Source organism: Rhinatrema bivittatum, chromosome 2 (genome assembly GCF_901001135.1).
Source record: "Rhinatrema bivittatum chromosome 2, aRhiBiv1.1, whole genome shotgun sequence".
NCBI classification, from domain to species: domain Eukaryota; kingdom Metazoa; phylum Chordata; class Amphibia; order Gymnophiona; family Rhinatrematidae; genus Rhinatrema; species Rhinatrema bivittatum.
The window spans coordinates 660,003,150-660,017,132 of record NC_042616.1 but is presented as its reverse complement, the minus strand read 5'-3'; the positions used below and the strand labels follow the sequence as shown (position 1 = coordinate 660,017,132).

At 44.5% G+C, this 13,983-nt stretch overlaps 1 protein-coding gene across 3 annotated transcripts in view; it reads left to right on the top strand.

Moving 5' to 3' along the window:
* The window catches only part of ARFGEF1 (ADP ribosylation factor guanine nucleotide exchange factor 1), a 626,657-nt gene that overhangs the window by 405,658 nt on the left and 207,016 nt on the right, over positions 1–13,983 (top strand). For all 3 annotated transcript variants that reach the window (XM_029591432.1, XM_029591431.1, XM_029591434.1), the window contains one exon: positions 122–250. In XM_029591432.1, coding sequence (XP_029447292.1) covers positions 122–250 — 129 coding nt within the window. The remainder of the gene's footprint in view (positions 1–121; positions 251–13,983) is intronic.

Genomic DNA, 13,983 nt, shown 5'->3' with positions numbered 1-13,983 from the left:
GTACATAATCTCTTGCAAAATTAAGATGCCATGCCAAACAGCAGTCTCAATTTGCATTCTATTACCTGTGGATGAAAAGCTCTTGTTTATATGAAGGGTAAAATCATTTGTGCTTTTGTAGTTGGCATGGACACCGTTCCTGGCTGCATTCAGTGTGGGTCTGCAAGACTGTGATGATACAGAAGTAGCGTCACTTTGTCTGGAGGGCATACGATGTGCTATCAGGATTGCATGCATCTTCAGCATCCAGGTAAACTAAAGCCTTAATACTCATAAAGTCACTTTATTGGTTAGATATGCCAAATAATTCCATATGTGAAAACCTTGTTAAAGAATGATGATACACAGTCCTATTTTCAACTTAATACTGTTTAAAATTTAAAATAAAGTATCCCACTCCATCTGTTATTTTTGGCCCATCAGTTTCCTCCTCCTCCATTGGGCCTCCAACAAATGAAACTGGACCCTACTAGATCTATAGTGCCATGAACCTAAATTTGCAGCTACCTCTCTCCCCTGTTTAACCAACCTCCCATATAGCCCATCTAACTCGGCAACAATTGTTGGATGGAGACCACAGACTTGCCTCCCCCTTGAGCTTAATTTATATAAATCCTGAAGCTGGTTAGTGAATGTCACTGTAGACCAGTGGCTGATACAAATACCTCCCATAATTTGTGAGTACTGCATTTGCAGTATCCACAGGCGTGGCCAGTATGAGGAACAAAAGCCTGACTTGGGAATTGACCCCAGATCTTCTGCATGGCAGCACAAAACACTGCCACTGAGCAATTGGGTTAGCCTTCAGCATCATTTGTTAAATTTTTAAAATGTATGCTCTTTGATCTAGCTCTGAAAAAGTCTGCCAAAAAGAAGACTAACCTTTTTTCTTAATATTGTTTGACAGCTTTCTTATTGTCCATAATGCTCCCTCAACAGAGAGTATTGTTATAAGTATATTTTCTCCGAGGACAAGCAGGATGGTAGTCCTCACACATGGGTGACGTCAGTTGGAGCCCCGACATGGAAAACATGTCAAAATTTCTAGAACTTTGACTTGCCATACTGGGCATTACTTTTACCACGCATCCATGCAGTGTCCCTCTTCATTCTCTCTTTTTCCTCGGAGCTGCAGAATTTCGGTTGGTGAGCTCTGTTTGGCTTTTTTCACCTATTTTGGAAAACTTTTGATTTTTTGCTTTTTTCTGCGATTTTTCATATAGTTAGACGCCAGGAACCTCTTGGGCCTTCCTGTAGCATTCCTAATCAGGGTTTTGTCATTTATCGGTACGTTTTCTTCCATGATTGATGCTTCGGTGCCTGCTTGCCCTCAGTGTCTGCTGCCATCGATTTTGATATTGCTTCCCATTTATTTTGTCCCCTTATGGCCAGTTTTCAGCAATGCCCTCTGTGCCCGAGAGCCATGTCCATCACGAACCCTCGTGAATTATGTGGCCTCTGCCTGGGTGCATCGCATGACATCTGGGGTTGCCGCAAATACACACAAATAACCCAGAAGGGACGTCATCTTCGGCTTGACAAGATGGAGCAACTCTTCCGGACGGAGAAGACTGAGCCATCAGCATCAGCATCGAAGGACCTCAGAGCCACACAAATGGACACAGAGTCATCCACATGGACAAGACAGTCTGTTTTGTTGGTGCCGTCGGTGGATAGGAGTGCCAGAGACCGACCACCATCAGACTTCTCCAAGCCCAAAACGTCTGGTTCCACATCATCGGCCTTGGCACTGGGGAAAGACCATGCCGCGCATTGAGGGAAGCCGAAGAATCATCGGCACTGGTCCCCGTCGATTCATGGTGCCGGGCATGGGGATGCACCAGCTCATTCTGTGATACCCCCTAAGCGACTCCATGGCGATGAGTGCCAGTCCTCCATTGATGCCAGGGGTCCGCGACTGTCTCCACTAGTCCTGATCCCAGTCACTGATCTGCCTCTTGGGTCTGAAGAGGATCTGGCCACCCCTCCTTACTCCCAGTTAGTGTTGACATAAGAATATAAAAAAATTGCCATTGGGTCAGACCAAGGGTCCATCAAGCCCAGCATCCTGTTTCCAACAGAGGCCAAACCAGGCCACAAGAACCTTTCAATTACCCAAACACCAAGAAGATCCCATGCTACTGATGCAATTAATAGCAGTAAACTTGATTAATAGCAGTTATTGGACTTCTCCAAGGACTTATCCAAAACTTTTTGGAACCCAGCTACACTAACTGCACTAACCACATCCTCTGGCAACAAATTCCGGAGCTTAATTGTGAGTTGAGTGAAAAAGAACTTTCTCCGATTAGTCTTAAATGTGCTACTTGCTAACTTCATGGAATGCCCCCTAGTCCTTCTATTATCCGAAAGTATAAATAACCGATTCACATCTACTCGTTCAAGACCTCTCATGATCTTAAAGACCTCTATCATATCCCCCCTCAGCCGTCTCTTCTCCAAGCTGAACAGGCCTAACCTCTTCAACCTTTCCTCATAGGGGAGCTGTTCATCCCCTTTATCATTTTGGTCGCCCTTCTCTGTACCTTCTCCATCGCAACTATATTTTTCTTGAGATGCGGCGACCAGAAGTGTACAAGGTGCGGTCTCACCATGGAGCGATACAGAGGCATTATGACATTTTCCGTTTTATTAACCATTCCCTTCCTAATAATTCCTAACATTTTGTTTGCTTTTTTGACTGCTGCAGTACACTGAGCCAACGATTTTAAAGTATTATCCACTATGATGCCTTGATCTTTTTTTCTGGGTGGTAGTTCCTAATATGGAACCTAACATCGTGTAACTACAGCAAGGGTTATTTTTCCCTATATGCAATACCTTGCACTTGTTCACATTAAATTTCGCCTGCCATTTGGCTGCCCAATCTTCCAGTCTTGCAAGGTCCTCCTGTAATCTATCACAATCCGCTTGTGATTTAACTACTCTGAATAATTTTGTATCCGCAAATTTGATAACCTCACTCATCGTACTCCTTTCCAGATCATTTATATATATATTGAAAAGCACCAGTCCAAGTACAAATCCCTGAGGCACTCCACTGTTTACTCTTTTCCACTGAGAAAATTGACCATTTAATCTTACTCTCTGTTTCCTGTCTTTTAACCAGTTTGTAATCCACAAAAGGACATCGCCTCCGATCCCATGACTTTTTAGTTTTCTTAGAAGCCTCTCATTGAGGGACTTTGTCAATCGCCTTCTAAAAATCCAAATACACTATATCGACTGGTTCACCTTTATCTACATATTTATTAACCCCTTCAAAAAAAATGAAGCAGATTTGTTAGGCAAGACTTCCCTTGGGTAAATCAATGTTGACTGTGTTCCATTAAACCATATCTTTCTATATGCTCTATAATTTTGATCTTTAGAATAGTTTCCACTATTTTTCCTGGCACTGAAGTCAGGCTCACTGGTCTATAGTTACCTGGATCGCCCCTGGAGCCCTTTTTAAATATTGGGGTTACATTGGCCACCTTCCAGTCTTCAGGTACAATAGTTGATTTTAATGATAGGTTACAAATTTTAACTAATAGATCAGAAATTTCATTTTTTAGTTCCTTCAGTACCCTAGGATACATACCATCTGGTCCAGGTGATTTGCTACTCTTTAGTTTGTCAATCTGGCCTACTACATCTTCCCGGTTCACAGTGATTTAGTTCAGTTCGTCTGACTCATCACCCTTGAAAACCATCTCCGGAACTGGTATCTCCCCAACATCCTCATTAGTAAACACAGAAGCAAAGAATTCATTTAGCCTGCAACCAGGAGTCAAGAAAAGGAAATTCATTAGGCTCAGGAAGGACCCACAGTCACCCATTCTTGACAGAAGAGCAGTCAACAGGTATACCCCCCCACTCAAACACGTCATTAAGAAACTCTTTAAAATCCAGGAATACAGTGGGCTCTGGTAGAATTAGACCTGTGATGAGGAGACACACCATGTACCAAATGCAAAAAGAACAAGCCTTCTCTATATTAAAAACTGAAGAAGTTCATGAGAAAAACATTGAAGTGTTACCAGAAAAGAGGGAAAAAACACAATGCATGCAGTATTTCAGGATCCATAACCAAAAGAAAAATCTAATTGAGAGGAATAACTCTGTCAACAGTGGCACAACTACAAAAAGAAAGAGTGAAGTGAATAACAAATCTCAACTAATATCTTATAAGGAGTCCAGGAAATGCAATAACCTTAAAGAGAGTACCTGGAAGGTAATGACCACAAATGCTCATAGTTTGGGAAATAAAATCCCAGATCTGCAGGCCCTAATGGCTGAGGCAGAATTAGACATTGTTGCTATAACAGAAACATGGTTCACAGAATCTCATGAATGGGATACAACAATACCAGGCTACAACTTGTTAAGGAAGGACAGAAAGGATAGAAAAGGGGGAGGTGTGGCTCTTTATGTCAGACAAAACATCCAAGCAACTGAGCTACAAGGAAGTTGGGGTAAGGAAGAAGCTCTATGGCTCGACCTAAAAAAAGATGACGGAGCATCCATTTATATTGGAGTGGTTTACAGGCCTCCAAACCAAAAGGAAGAGCTGGACAGAGAGCTGGTTGAAGACATCCATAAGATAGGTAAGAAGGGAGAAGTGGTGATCGTAGGTGACTTTAATATGCCAGATGTAGACTGGAAAATCCCATCTGCAGAAACTAAAAATAGTAGAGCGATAGTGGATGCCATGCAAGTATCTTTGTTCAAACAAATGGTGTTGGAACCCACGAGAGAAGGAGCTATACTCGACTTAGTGCTCACTAATGCAGATAATGTCTCAGATGTCCAGGTGGGAGCCCACCTCAGCAGCAGTGACCATCAAACGGTATGGTTTAATATCAATAAAAGAATAGGGAAAAGAACCACAAAGACCCGAGTTTTACAGTTCAAAAACACAGACTTTGAGGAAATGGGTAAGTACCTGGAGGAAGAACTAAAAGGATGGGAGAACGAGAGAGATGTGGATCAGCAGTGGACCAATCTAAAAGGAGCAATCACCAAGGCAACTGCTCTATATGTTAGAAATGTAAAGAAAAGCAAAAGGAAACTGAAACCTATCTGGTTCTCAAAGGAGGTGGCTGACAAAATTAAAGCTAAAAGAACAGCATTCAAGATATATAAAAGATCCCAAAGGGAGGAGCACAAAGAAGCATATTTGAATCAACTGAGGGAGACAAAGAAATTAATCAAGTTGGCAAAAAGTCAAGCGGAAGAGAGGATTGCCAAGGAGATAAAAAATGGTGACAAAACATTTTTCAGATACATCAGCGAAAAGAGAAAGGTCCAAAGTGGTATAGCAAAATTGAAAGGTGGTAATGATCAATGTGTGGAGAGTGACGAAGAAATGGCAGAAATATTAAACGAATACTTCAGCTCTGTGTTCACTAAAGAAGACCCTGGAGAAGGACCATCTCTACACAACAAGAAACTGGAGGGAAGTGGAATAGATGAAAATCCTTTCACAGTAGAAAATGTGTGGGAAGAGCTAAAGAACCTGAAAGTGGACAAAGCCATGGGGCCTGATGGTATCCATCCAAGGATATTGAGGGAGCTCAGAGATGTTCTGGCGGCTCCACTGTGTGACCTGTTCAATAGATCCCTAGAAACGGGAGTGGTGCCGAGTGATTGGAGAAGAGCGGTGGTGGTCCCGCTTCACAAGAGTGGCAACAGGGAGGAGGCTGGAAACTACAGACCAGTTAGCCTCACTTCGGTGGTGGGAAAAGTAATGGAGTCACTGCTGAAAGAGAGAATAGTGAACAATCTACAGTCCGGAGAATCGATGGACCAGAGGCAACATGGATTCACCAGGGGAAGATCCTGTCAGACAAATCTGATTGACTTTTTTGACTGGGTAACCAAGGAATTGGATCAAGGAAGAGCACTCGATATCATATACTTGGATTTCAGCAAAGCTTTTGATACGGTTCCGCACAGGAGAATGGTGAATAAAACGAGAAGCTTGGGAGTGAGTGCCAATGTGGTGACCTGGATTGCAAATTGGTTGACGGACAGAAGACAATGTGTGATGGTAATGGAACCTTCTCTGAGGAGAGAGCGGTTATAAGTGGTGTACCGCAAGGATCGGTGTTGGGACCGGTCCTGTTCAATATCTTTGTGAGCGACATTGCGGACGGGATTGAAGGTAAGGTTTGTCTTTTTGCGGATGACACTAAGATCTGCAACAGAGTGGACACGCCGGAAGGAGTGGAGAGAATGAGACGGGATCTAAGGAAACTGGAAGAGTGGTCGAAGACATGGCAGCTGAGATTCAATGCAAAGAAATGCAAAGTCATGCATATGGGGAGTGGAAATCCGAATGAAATGTATTCGATGGGGGGGGGAAGGCTGATGTGCACGGAGCAGGAGAGGGACCTTGGGGTGATAGTATCTAATGATATGAAGTCTGCGAAACAATGCGACAAGGCGATAGCAAAAGCCAGAAGAATGCTGGGCTGCATAGAGAGAGGAATATCGAGTAAGAAAAGGGAAGTGATTATTCCCCTGTACAGGTCCTTGGTGAGGCCTCACCTGGAGTACTGTGTTCAGTTCTGGAGACCGTATCTTCAAAAAGACAAAGACAAGATGGAAGCGGTACAGAGAAGGGCGACCAGGAAGGTGGAGGATCTTCATCAGATGACGTACGAGGAGAGATTGAAGAATCTAAATATGTACACCCTGGAGGAGAGGAGGAGCAGAGGTGATATGATACAGACTTTCAGATACTTGAAAGGTTTTAATGATCCAAAGACAACGACAAACCTTTTCCGTAGGAAGAAAATCAGCAGAACCAGGGGTCACGATTTGAAGCTCCAGGGAGGAAGATTCAGAACCAATGTCAGGAAGTATTTCTTCACGGAGAGGGTGGTGGATGCCTGGAATGCCCTTCCGGAGGAAGTGGTGAAGACCAGAACTGTGAGGGACTTCAAAGGGGCGTGGGATAAACACTGTGGATCCATAAAGTCAAGAGACCGCCAATGTAGAGTGGGTGGCTCACCAGAAAGATGGCTACTGCCCGGAGACAATACCCTTATTAAATAAACATACAGATGCTTACTGTGACTCCAACATCGCTCTAAGCTTCAACGGCAAGAGGAAATGTGGAAAAAAGGATTTGCTATCACAAAGAGGGGAGTAGCTGGCTTGTTACGGCGGTTACTACCCCAAACCAAATAAGCCTAATACTTCACTTTCCAAGCATATACAGCATAGTTCTCTGCTTCAACGGCAGGGGAGAAGAAAAGAGGGTTCGCACTCACAAAGCGCTTATTACGGCGGTTACTACCCCAAACCAAATGTGCCTGATACTTCGCTTTCGATGCATATCCAGCATGGCTCTCTGCTTCATGGCATGGGAGAGGCTGATACATCAAGCATTTCCAGCATAGCTCTCTGCTTCAACAGCAGGGGAATAAGAAAAGCTGAGGCTTCACGCATATCCAGAATAGCTTCAACTGCAGGGGAGAAGAAAAAAAAAAAAAAAAGGATTCGCACTCACAAAGCAGGGAGTAGCTGGCTTGTTACGGCGGTTACTACCCTAAACCAAAAGGGCCTGATACTTCACTTTCAATGCATAACCAGCATGGCTCTCCGCTTCAACGGCAGGAGAGAAGAAAAACAACCAATAGGGGCTGTATGACATAGTCTGGGTAAAGGGAATAAACATGGGTGTAGCTTGCTTATTGCAGCAGTTACTACCCCTACTACCCCTAACTAATCAAGCTAGGTATTTCACTTGGATGCAGCTCCATCACTGCTCTCTACATTAATGGTGGGGGTGGAAGGGAAATAGAACCAAGAGTTAAGAGAAAATGATAAGTATGAGAGAAAAAAATGTGTGAAGCTTGCTGGGCAGACTGGATGGGCCGTTTGGTCTTCTTCTGCCGTCATTTCTATGTTTCTATGTAAGAGCCCCTTTAACCCCTCGGTTATCTAACGGTCCGACCGATTCCCTCACAGGTTTCTTGCTTCGGATATATTTTAAAACGTTTTTATTATGAGTTTTTGCCTCTGTGGCCAGCTTCATTTCAAATTCTCTCTTCGCCTGTCTTATCAATGTTTTACACTTAACTCGAAAATGCTTACGTTTTATCCTATTTTCTTCAGATGGATCCTTCTTCCAGATTTTGAAGGATGTTTTTTTGGCTAAAATAGCCTCTATCACCTCACCTTTTAACCATGATGGTAATCGTTTTGCCTTCCTTCCACCTTTCTTAATGGGCTCAGGCAGTGTCACAGATGGAGGTTAAATTGTTTCTTGTCGGCGTTTGCTGAGCTGCGACACGATCCTCCTTACATATGTTTTCCAAGTTTTATCATCTGGATGTGTAGGCCCGGGAGGACATAGCCTTTGCGTGGGTGGTGTTGTCTGGACCATGGGAGCCTCCCATCTTGTTGGGGAATAGCTTTGGTACTTCCCACTGGTCCTGAGTCCATCTGTCTACACGCTAGGAAATGGAGAAATGACTTCCCTGATTTCATTTTCCTTAGTGTAAACAGATGGACTCAGCTTCCTGCCCTTGGTTGCTACATGAGTGTGATCCCAAGGGGTTACTGATAAGTGTTCATTGGGTACCTAGATACTTATGTGAGTTCAGTGTTTCAGTTATGGTTGGCTGTTTGGTTTTTTTTTTGCTAGTCTGTCCACAGTTGCTTTTGAAGAGAATACTGTCAGGCTGGGGTCACTGCAGGGTTATATAGACTGTGACGTCAGCTTGCTCCATCTGCTGGCAGGGGAGCATAAACCCACTGGTCCTGAGTCCATCAGTCTACACTAAGGAAAAACCAAAATTATCAGGTAAGTAATTTCTCCATTTTAAAACATTTTCTCTTGGGGCCCTTTGGAAGAAAACGCTTAAGCCCCATTACCCAAAGAATAATATCTTCTGACTTGAGTTTTTATAAAATAAAGATAAAAAGTAGTAATTGCTAGCTAACTTCATGTCCAGTATTTTATTTATTTAGATTTATATTCCACTTTTCTCACTTTCAGTGCTTCAAAGTGGAGGGACTTGAACCCTGGTCTCCTGGTTCATAGCCCACTGCTTTAACCACTAGGCTACTCCTCCACTCCTTAAACTTAGTAATAACTAAGTTTAGACCTTGGGATCTTCTTAGTGTTTGGGTACTTGCCAGGTTCTTGTGGCCTGGTTTTGGCCTCTGTTGGAAACAGGATGCTGGGCTTGATGGACCCTTGGTCTGACCCAGCATGGCAATTTCTTATGTTCTTATGTTGACTGCACCTCTAGGATTGTATTTTTAAACAATGTCCATGCCTGTTGAACACTTTTAACCTTTGCAGCTGCACCTTTCAGTTTTTTTGTAACTATTTTCCTCATTTTATCAAAGTTTCCCTTTTGAAAGTTTAGTGTTAGAGCTGCAGATTTACTTATTGCCCCCCTTCCAGTTATTAGTTTAAATTTGTTATTATCACTATTGTCAAGTGGCCCCACCACCGTTACCTCTCTCACCAAATCCTGCGTTCCACTAAGAATTAAATCTAAAATAGCTCCCTCTCTTGTTGGTTCCTGAACCAATTGCTCCATGAAGCAGTCATTTATTACATCCAGGAACTTTGTCTCTAGCAAGTCCTGATGTTACATTTACCCTGTCAATATGGGGGTAATTGAAATCTCCCATTATTATTGCACTGCCAAATTGGTTAGCTTCCCTAATTTCTCTTAGCATTTCATAATCTATCTGACCATTTTGTCCAGGTGGACAATAGTATACTCCTATCATTATACTCTTACCCAACACACATGGGATTTCTACCCATACAGATTCTACTGAGCATTTAGTCTCTTGTATGATCTTTATCCTGTTGGACTCTATAACCTCCCGGACATAAAGTGCCACACCCCCACCAAGTTGATCCTCCCTATCATTGAGATATAATTTGTACCCTGATATAGCACTGTCCCATTGGTTATCCTCCTTCCACCAAGTGTCTGTGATGCCAATTATGTCAATCTCATCATTTAGTGCTATACACTCTAACTCTCCCATCTTACTTCTTAGTCTTCTGGCATTGGCATACAAAAAATTCAAAGTGTGTTTTTTGTTTGTATTAACAATCTGCTTTTCAGTTGTTAGGGATAATTTGGAAATCATTAGCTTTGGTGATTTTTTACATATAGGCACATGGACTACGTTTGCTTTTATTGGAACCTCTCTGTTGGGATGCCCTAACTCTCCTGTTTCATTAGTATCCTTCAAGGATACATTTCTCCGAACCGTGCACTGATGAGTGACTGTCTGCTTCCCCCTTGTTCTAGTTTAAAAGCTGCTCTATCTCCTTTTTGAAAGTTAATGCCAGCAGCTTGGTTCCACTCTGGTTAAGGTGGAGCCCATCCTTTCAGAAAAGTCTCCCCCTTCCCCAAAAGTTTCCCCAGTTCCTAACAATCTGAATCCCTCTTCGCTGCACCATCGTCTCAGCCAGGCATTGAAACTCTGGAGCTCTGCCTGCCTCTGGGAACCTGCACGTTGAACAGGAAGCATTTCAGAGAATGCCAAACTGGAGGTTCTGGATTTCAGCTTTCTACCTAAAATCCTAAATTTGGCTTCCAGAACCTCTCCCACATTTTCCTATGTCATTGGTGCCCATATGTACCACGACAGCCGATTCCTCCCCAGCACTGTCTATAATCCTATCTAGGTGACGTGTGAGGTCTGCCACCTTCGCATCAGGCAGGCAAGTTGTCAGGCAGTCCTCGCGTCCACCAGCCACCCTGCTATCTACATTTCTAATAATTTAATCACCAACTGTGATGGCTGGCCTAACCCTTCCCTCCTGGGCAGTAGCCCTGGGAGACTTGTCCTCAGTGTGAGAGGACAATACATCACCTGGAGAGCAGGTCCTTGCTACAGGATCACTTCCTGCTACACCAGGGTGATATTCTTCTACTGGGAGACCCTTCTGATCCAAGGCAGCACTGGGGCTGCCAGACTGGATTTGGGACTTGGCTACTATGTCCCTGAAGGTCTCATCAATGTACCTCTCTATTTGCCTCAACTCCTCCCAAGTCTGCTACTCTAGCCTCCAGAGATCGGACTCATTCCTTGAGAGCCAGGAGCTCTTTGCACCGAGTGCACACATACAATCTCTTACCGGCGGGTAAACAATCATACATGTGACACTCAATTCAAAAGACTGGAAAGCCCCCCTCTTGCTGCTGGATTGCTGCCTTCATCTTAGTTTTATTGAGTTCCTAGTTAAGTTTAGGATACTAAGGGAGTTGGAATTAGAGCACTTTAAATTTACAGGAGAATTTACTAATTAATACGCTATTTAAATTTAGGATACTAAGGGAGTGGGAATTAAAGTACTCTATATTTACAGGTGAATTTACTAATTAATCAACTAGTGTCCTACAAGGGGATGATTAAACTTTCAATAAGGTCTGGTACAATAGTATGATTTAGATAAGAGCCTGATTGATTTTTAATGAGAAAGTGTCTCTTGCCTATAAATCAATGGTTGAGTGGGGGGAAAGACAGACACTAGAATTAACTATTTCTGGCTTGCTTATTTCCTCAGACACACACAAACTCTAAAAAATCTCTCTCTATTTCATCTTTCACCAAGCTTTTATAAGTCCAAAGATTTCCCAAAGTTATACTTACCGATCCTCTTTAACCACCATTAAATTGATCTTCAATCAGTTAATTGAAGAGTTTGAGATCCGCGCATGTTAGTCCTCTTCTACTGCAAAGGGGTGCTGGGGCTATGGAATTCAATCCCTGGATCGCTTGCTGTGACCTCTTGACTACTCTCCCAGGGGATGCTGGGAGCAGTATGCAGATAAGCCTTCCGGTCCTCTTCTACTGCAAAGGGTGCGGGGCCTCTGGAAGCTGGGGCTGTGGAATTCAATCCCTGGATCGCTTGCGGTGACCTCTGGACTCTTCTCCCGGGGGATGCTGGGAGCAGTATGCAGATGAGCCTTCCGATCTTCTTCTAAAATGTTCAAGGAGGAATGAGTCTAACTGGCAGTTGAGCAGGAGATGCAGGGCATCGGTTCTCTGGTACCGATGGCACCTGAACCGGTACTGTCTATCCTAGACCCGCTATTGGAGAAGCTCAATATGGTCATCGGTGTGTAACCAACCTAGCTGGCATTGGTTCCTGGGCTGCAGTCGGTGCCCAGAGGGGCACTACAACCTCTCCCTCCCAATACTGTGGTAGTGGCTGGTTCCTCAGAAGAGGAAGCTCCCTCCAAGCCGGCTGAGATGCCAAGGTCCACAGTCCCCTGTCCACCTCCGCCAGTGCCTGCACCACTGGATGAAAGCTGAGCACCTAGGGCCCCATCCCCTATTGCTTTCAGTGAGGATTAGGATCCCTATGACCCCCAGAGGGGAGAGTACCATGGAGTCATCCTCAGTCCCTTCTCCTCCAGAAGAGCGAAGGAAGTGTCCACCTGAGGACTTATCCTTCACAGGGTTTGTGAGGGTAATGGCAGAAGCCATTCCATTTCAGTTACTGATGGAAGAGAATATCAGGCACAAAATGCTTGAAAACCTCCAGTTCATGGAACCTCCTAAGGAGATTGTGGCGGTCCCAGTACATGATATCCTTAAGGAGTTACTGCTGAGGATATGGGAATGCCCCTTCTATTAGCTCTACATGACTCGGTAGTCGTGGGACATCTGGAAGCAGGTGCAGGAGGTGGCCGAGCAGCTGTCTCAGCAGCAGCAGAACACCTTTATGTCACTGATGCATAATGGCCTGGAGTGCGGGAAACACGAGGTTTGAGTGACTTACGATGTTTTCGAGACAGTATTGAGGGCCTCTGCAGCAGGAATCAGCACCTGCAGAATGGCATGGCTGCGGCCCTCGCACCTCCAGTCAGAGGTACAGGAACGACTTGCTGATGTGCAATGGCCTAGGGAGAATCTCTTTGGAGATAGGGTGAAGAACATGGTGGCCCAGCTCCAGGACCACCATGAGACCCTCCAACAACTCTGCCAGCACTTTGACCGGAGGTCGGCGAGTTCAGGGCAGAGGAAGTCTTTCTTTCACCAGAGGAAGAACTAACGTCTGCCCCTCATTCCCGTGATCAGCATCAGGGCTCCCGCACCCGTCCCAAGCAACAGAGAGCCCATAAGCCTCAGCCAGCGCCTCAGTCAACTCCAGGGATGGGATTTGGACTGGGTCATAGGGACTGTAGTCCAGTTGCTCTTACCTGGGATGATGGATCCGCTAGTTGGGGACAGGCTGCTATTCTTCGCAAATCAGTGGCCCAATATAATCTCGGACCAGTGAGTTCTTTCCATCATCTGCCAAGGGTATTGATTTATCCTATTGGGTGTCCTGTCAAATTGCCCTCCGAGCCTGTTTTGGAGGCCAGTAGCACATAAGGAGGTATTTCTAATGGAGCGCTCCTCCCTCTTAATGGCCAGTGAGGTCGAGCCTGTTCCATCAAGGCAAAGAGGACGGGGGTTTTACTCCAGGTACTTCCTGATTCCAAAGAAAACAAGAGGACTCCGTCCTATCCTAGACCTAACGACCTTGAACAGATTTGTCAAAAAAGAAAAGTTCTAGATCATTTCTCTAGGCATCTTGATCCCCCTTTTGCAAAAAGGGGACTGGCTATGCCCCCTCGATCTGAAGGACGCATACACTCACATCAAGATCTTCCCCAGACACCAGAATTATCTCCGATTCGTGGTGAGAAAACAGCATTTCCAGTATCGAGTGTTGCTGTTTGGGCTAGAGTCCATCCAACAAGTCTTCACAAAATGCATGGCCATGGTACCTCTGCAGGCTTGGGGGTGCTTGTTTTCCCTTATCTGGACTATTGACTGGTCAAGAGTACATCTCAGGCATGATTGAGGAAGGTTGTGACATCCCAGTCTCCAAGCCCTGTCACTCACAGCCTGGATGTTAAGAGGTTAATTCTGCAACTACTCAATCTTTCAGAGGATGTATCTTGAGTCCTGGTGGCTTCTAGAAAGCCTTCC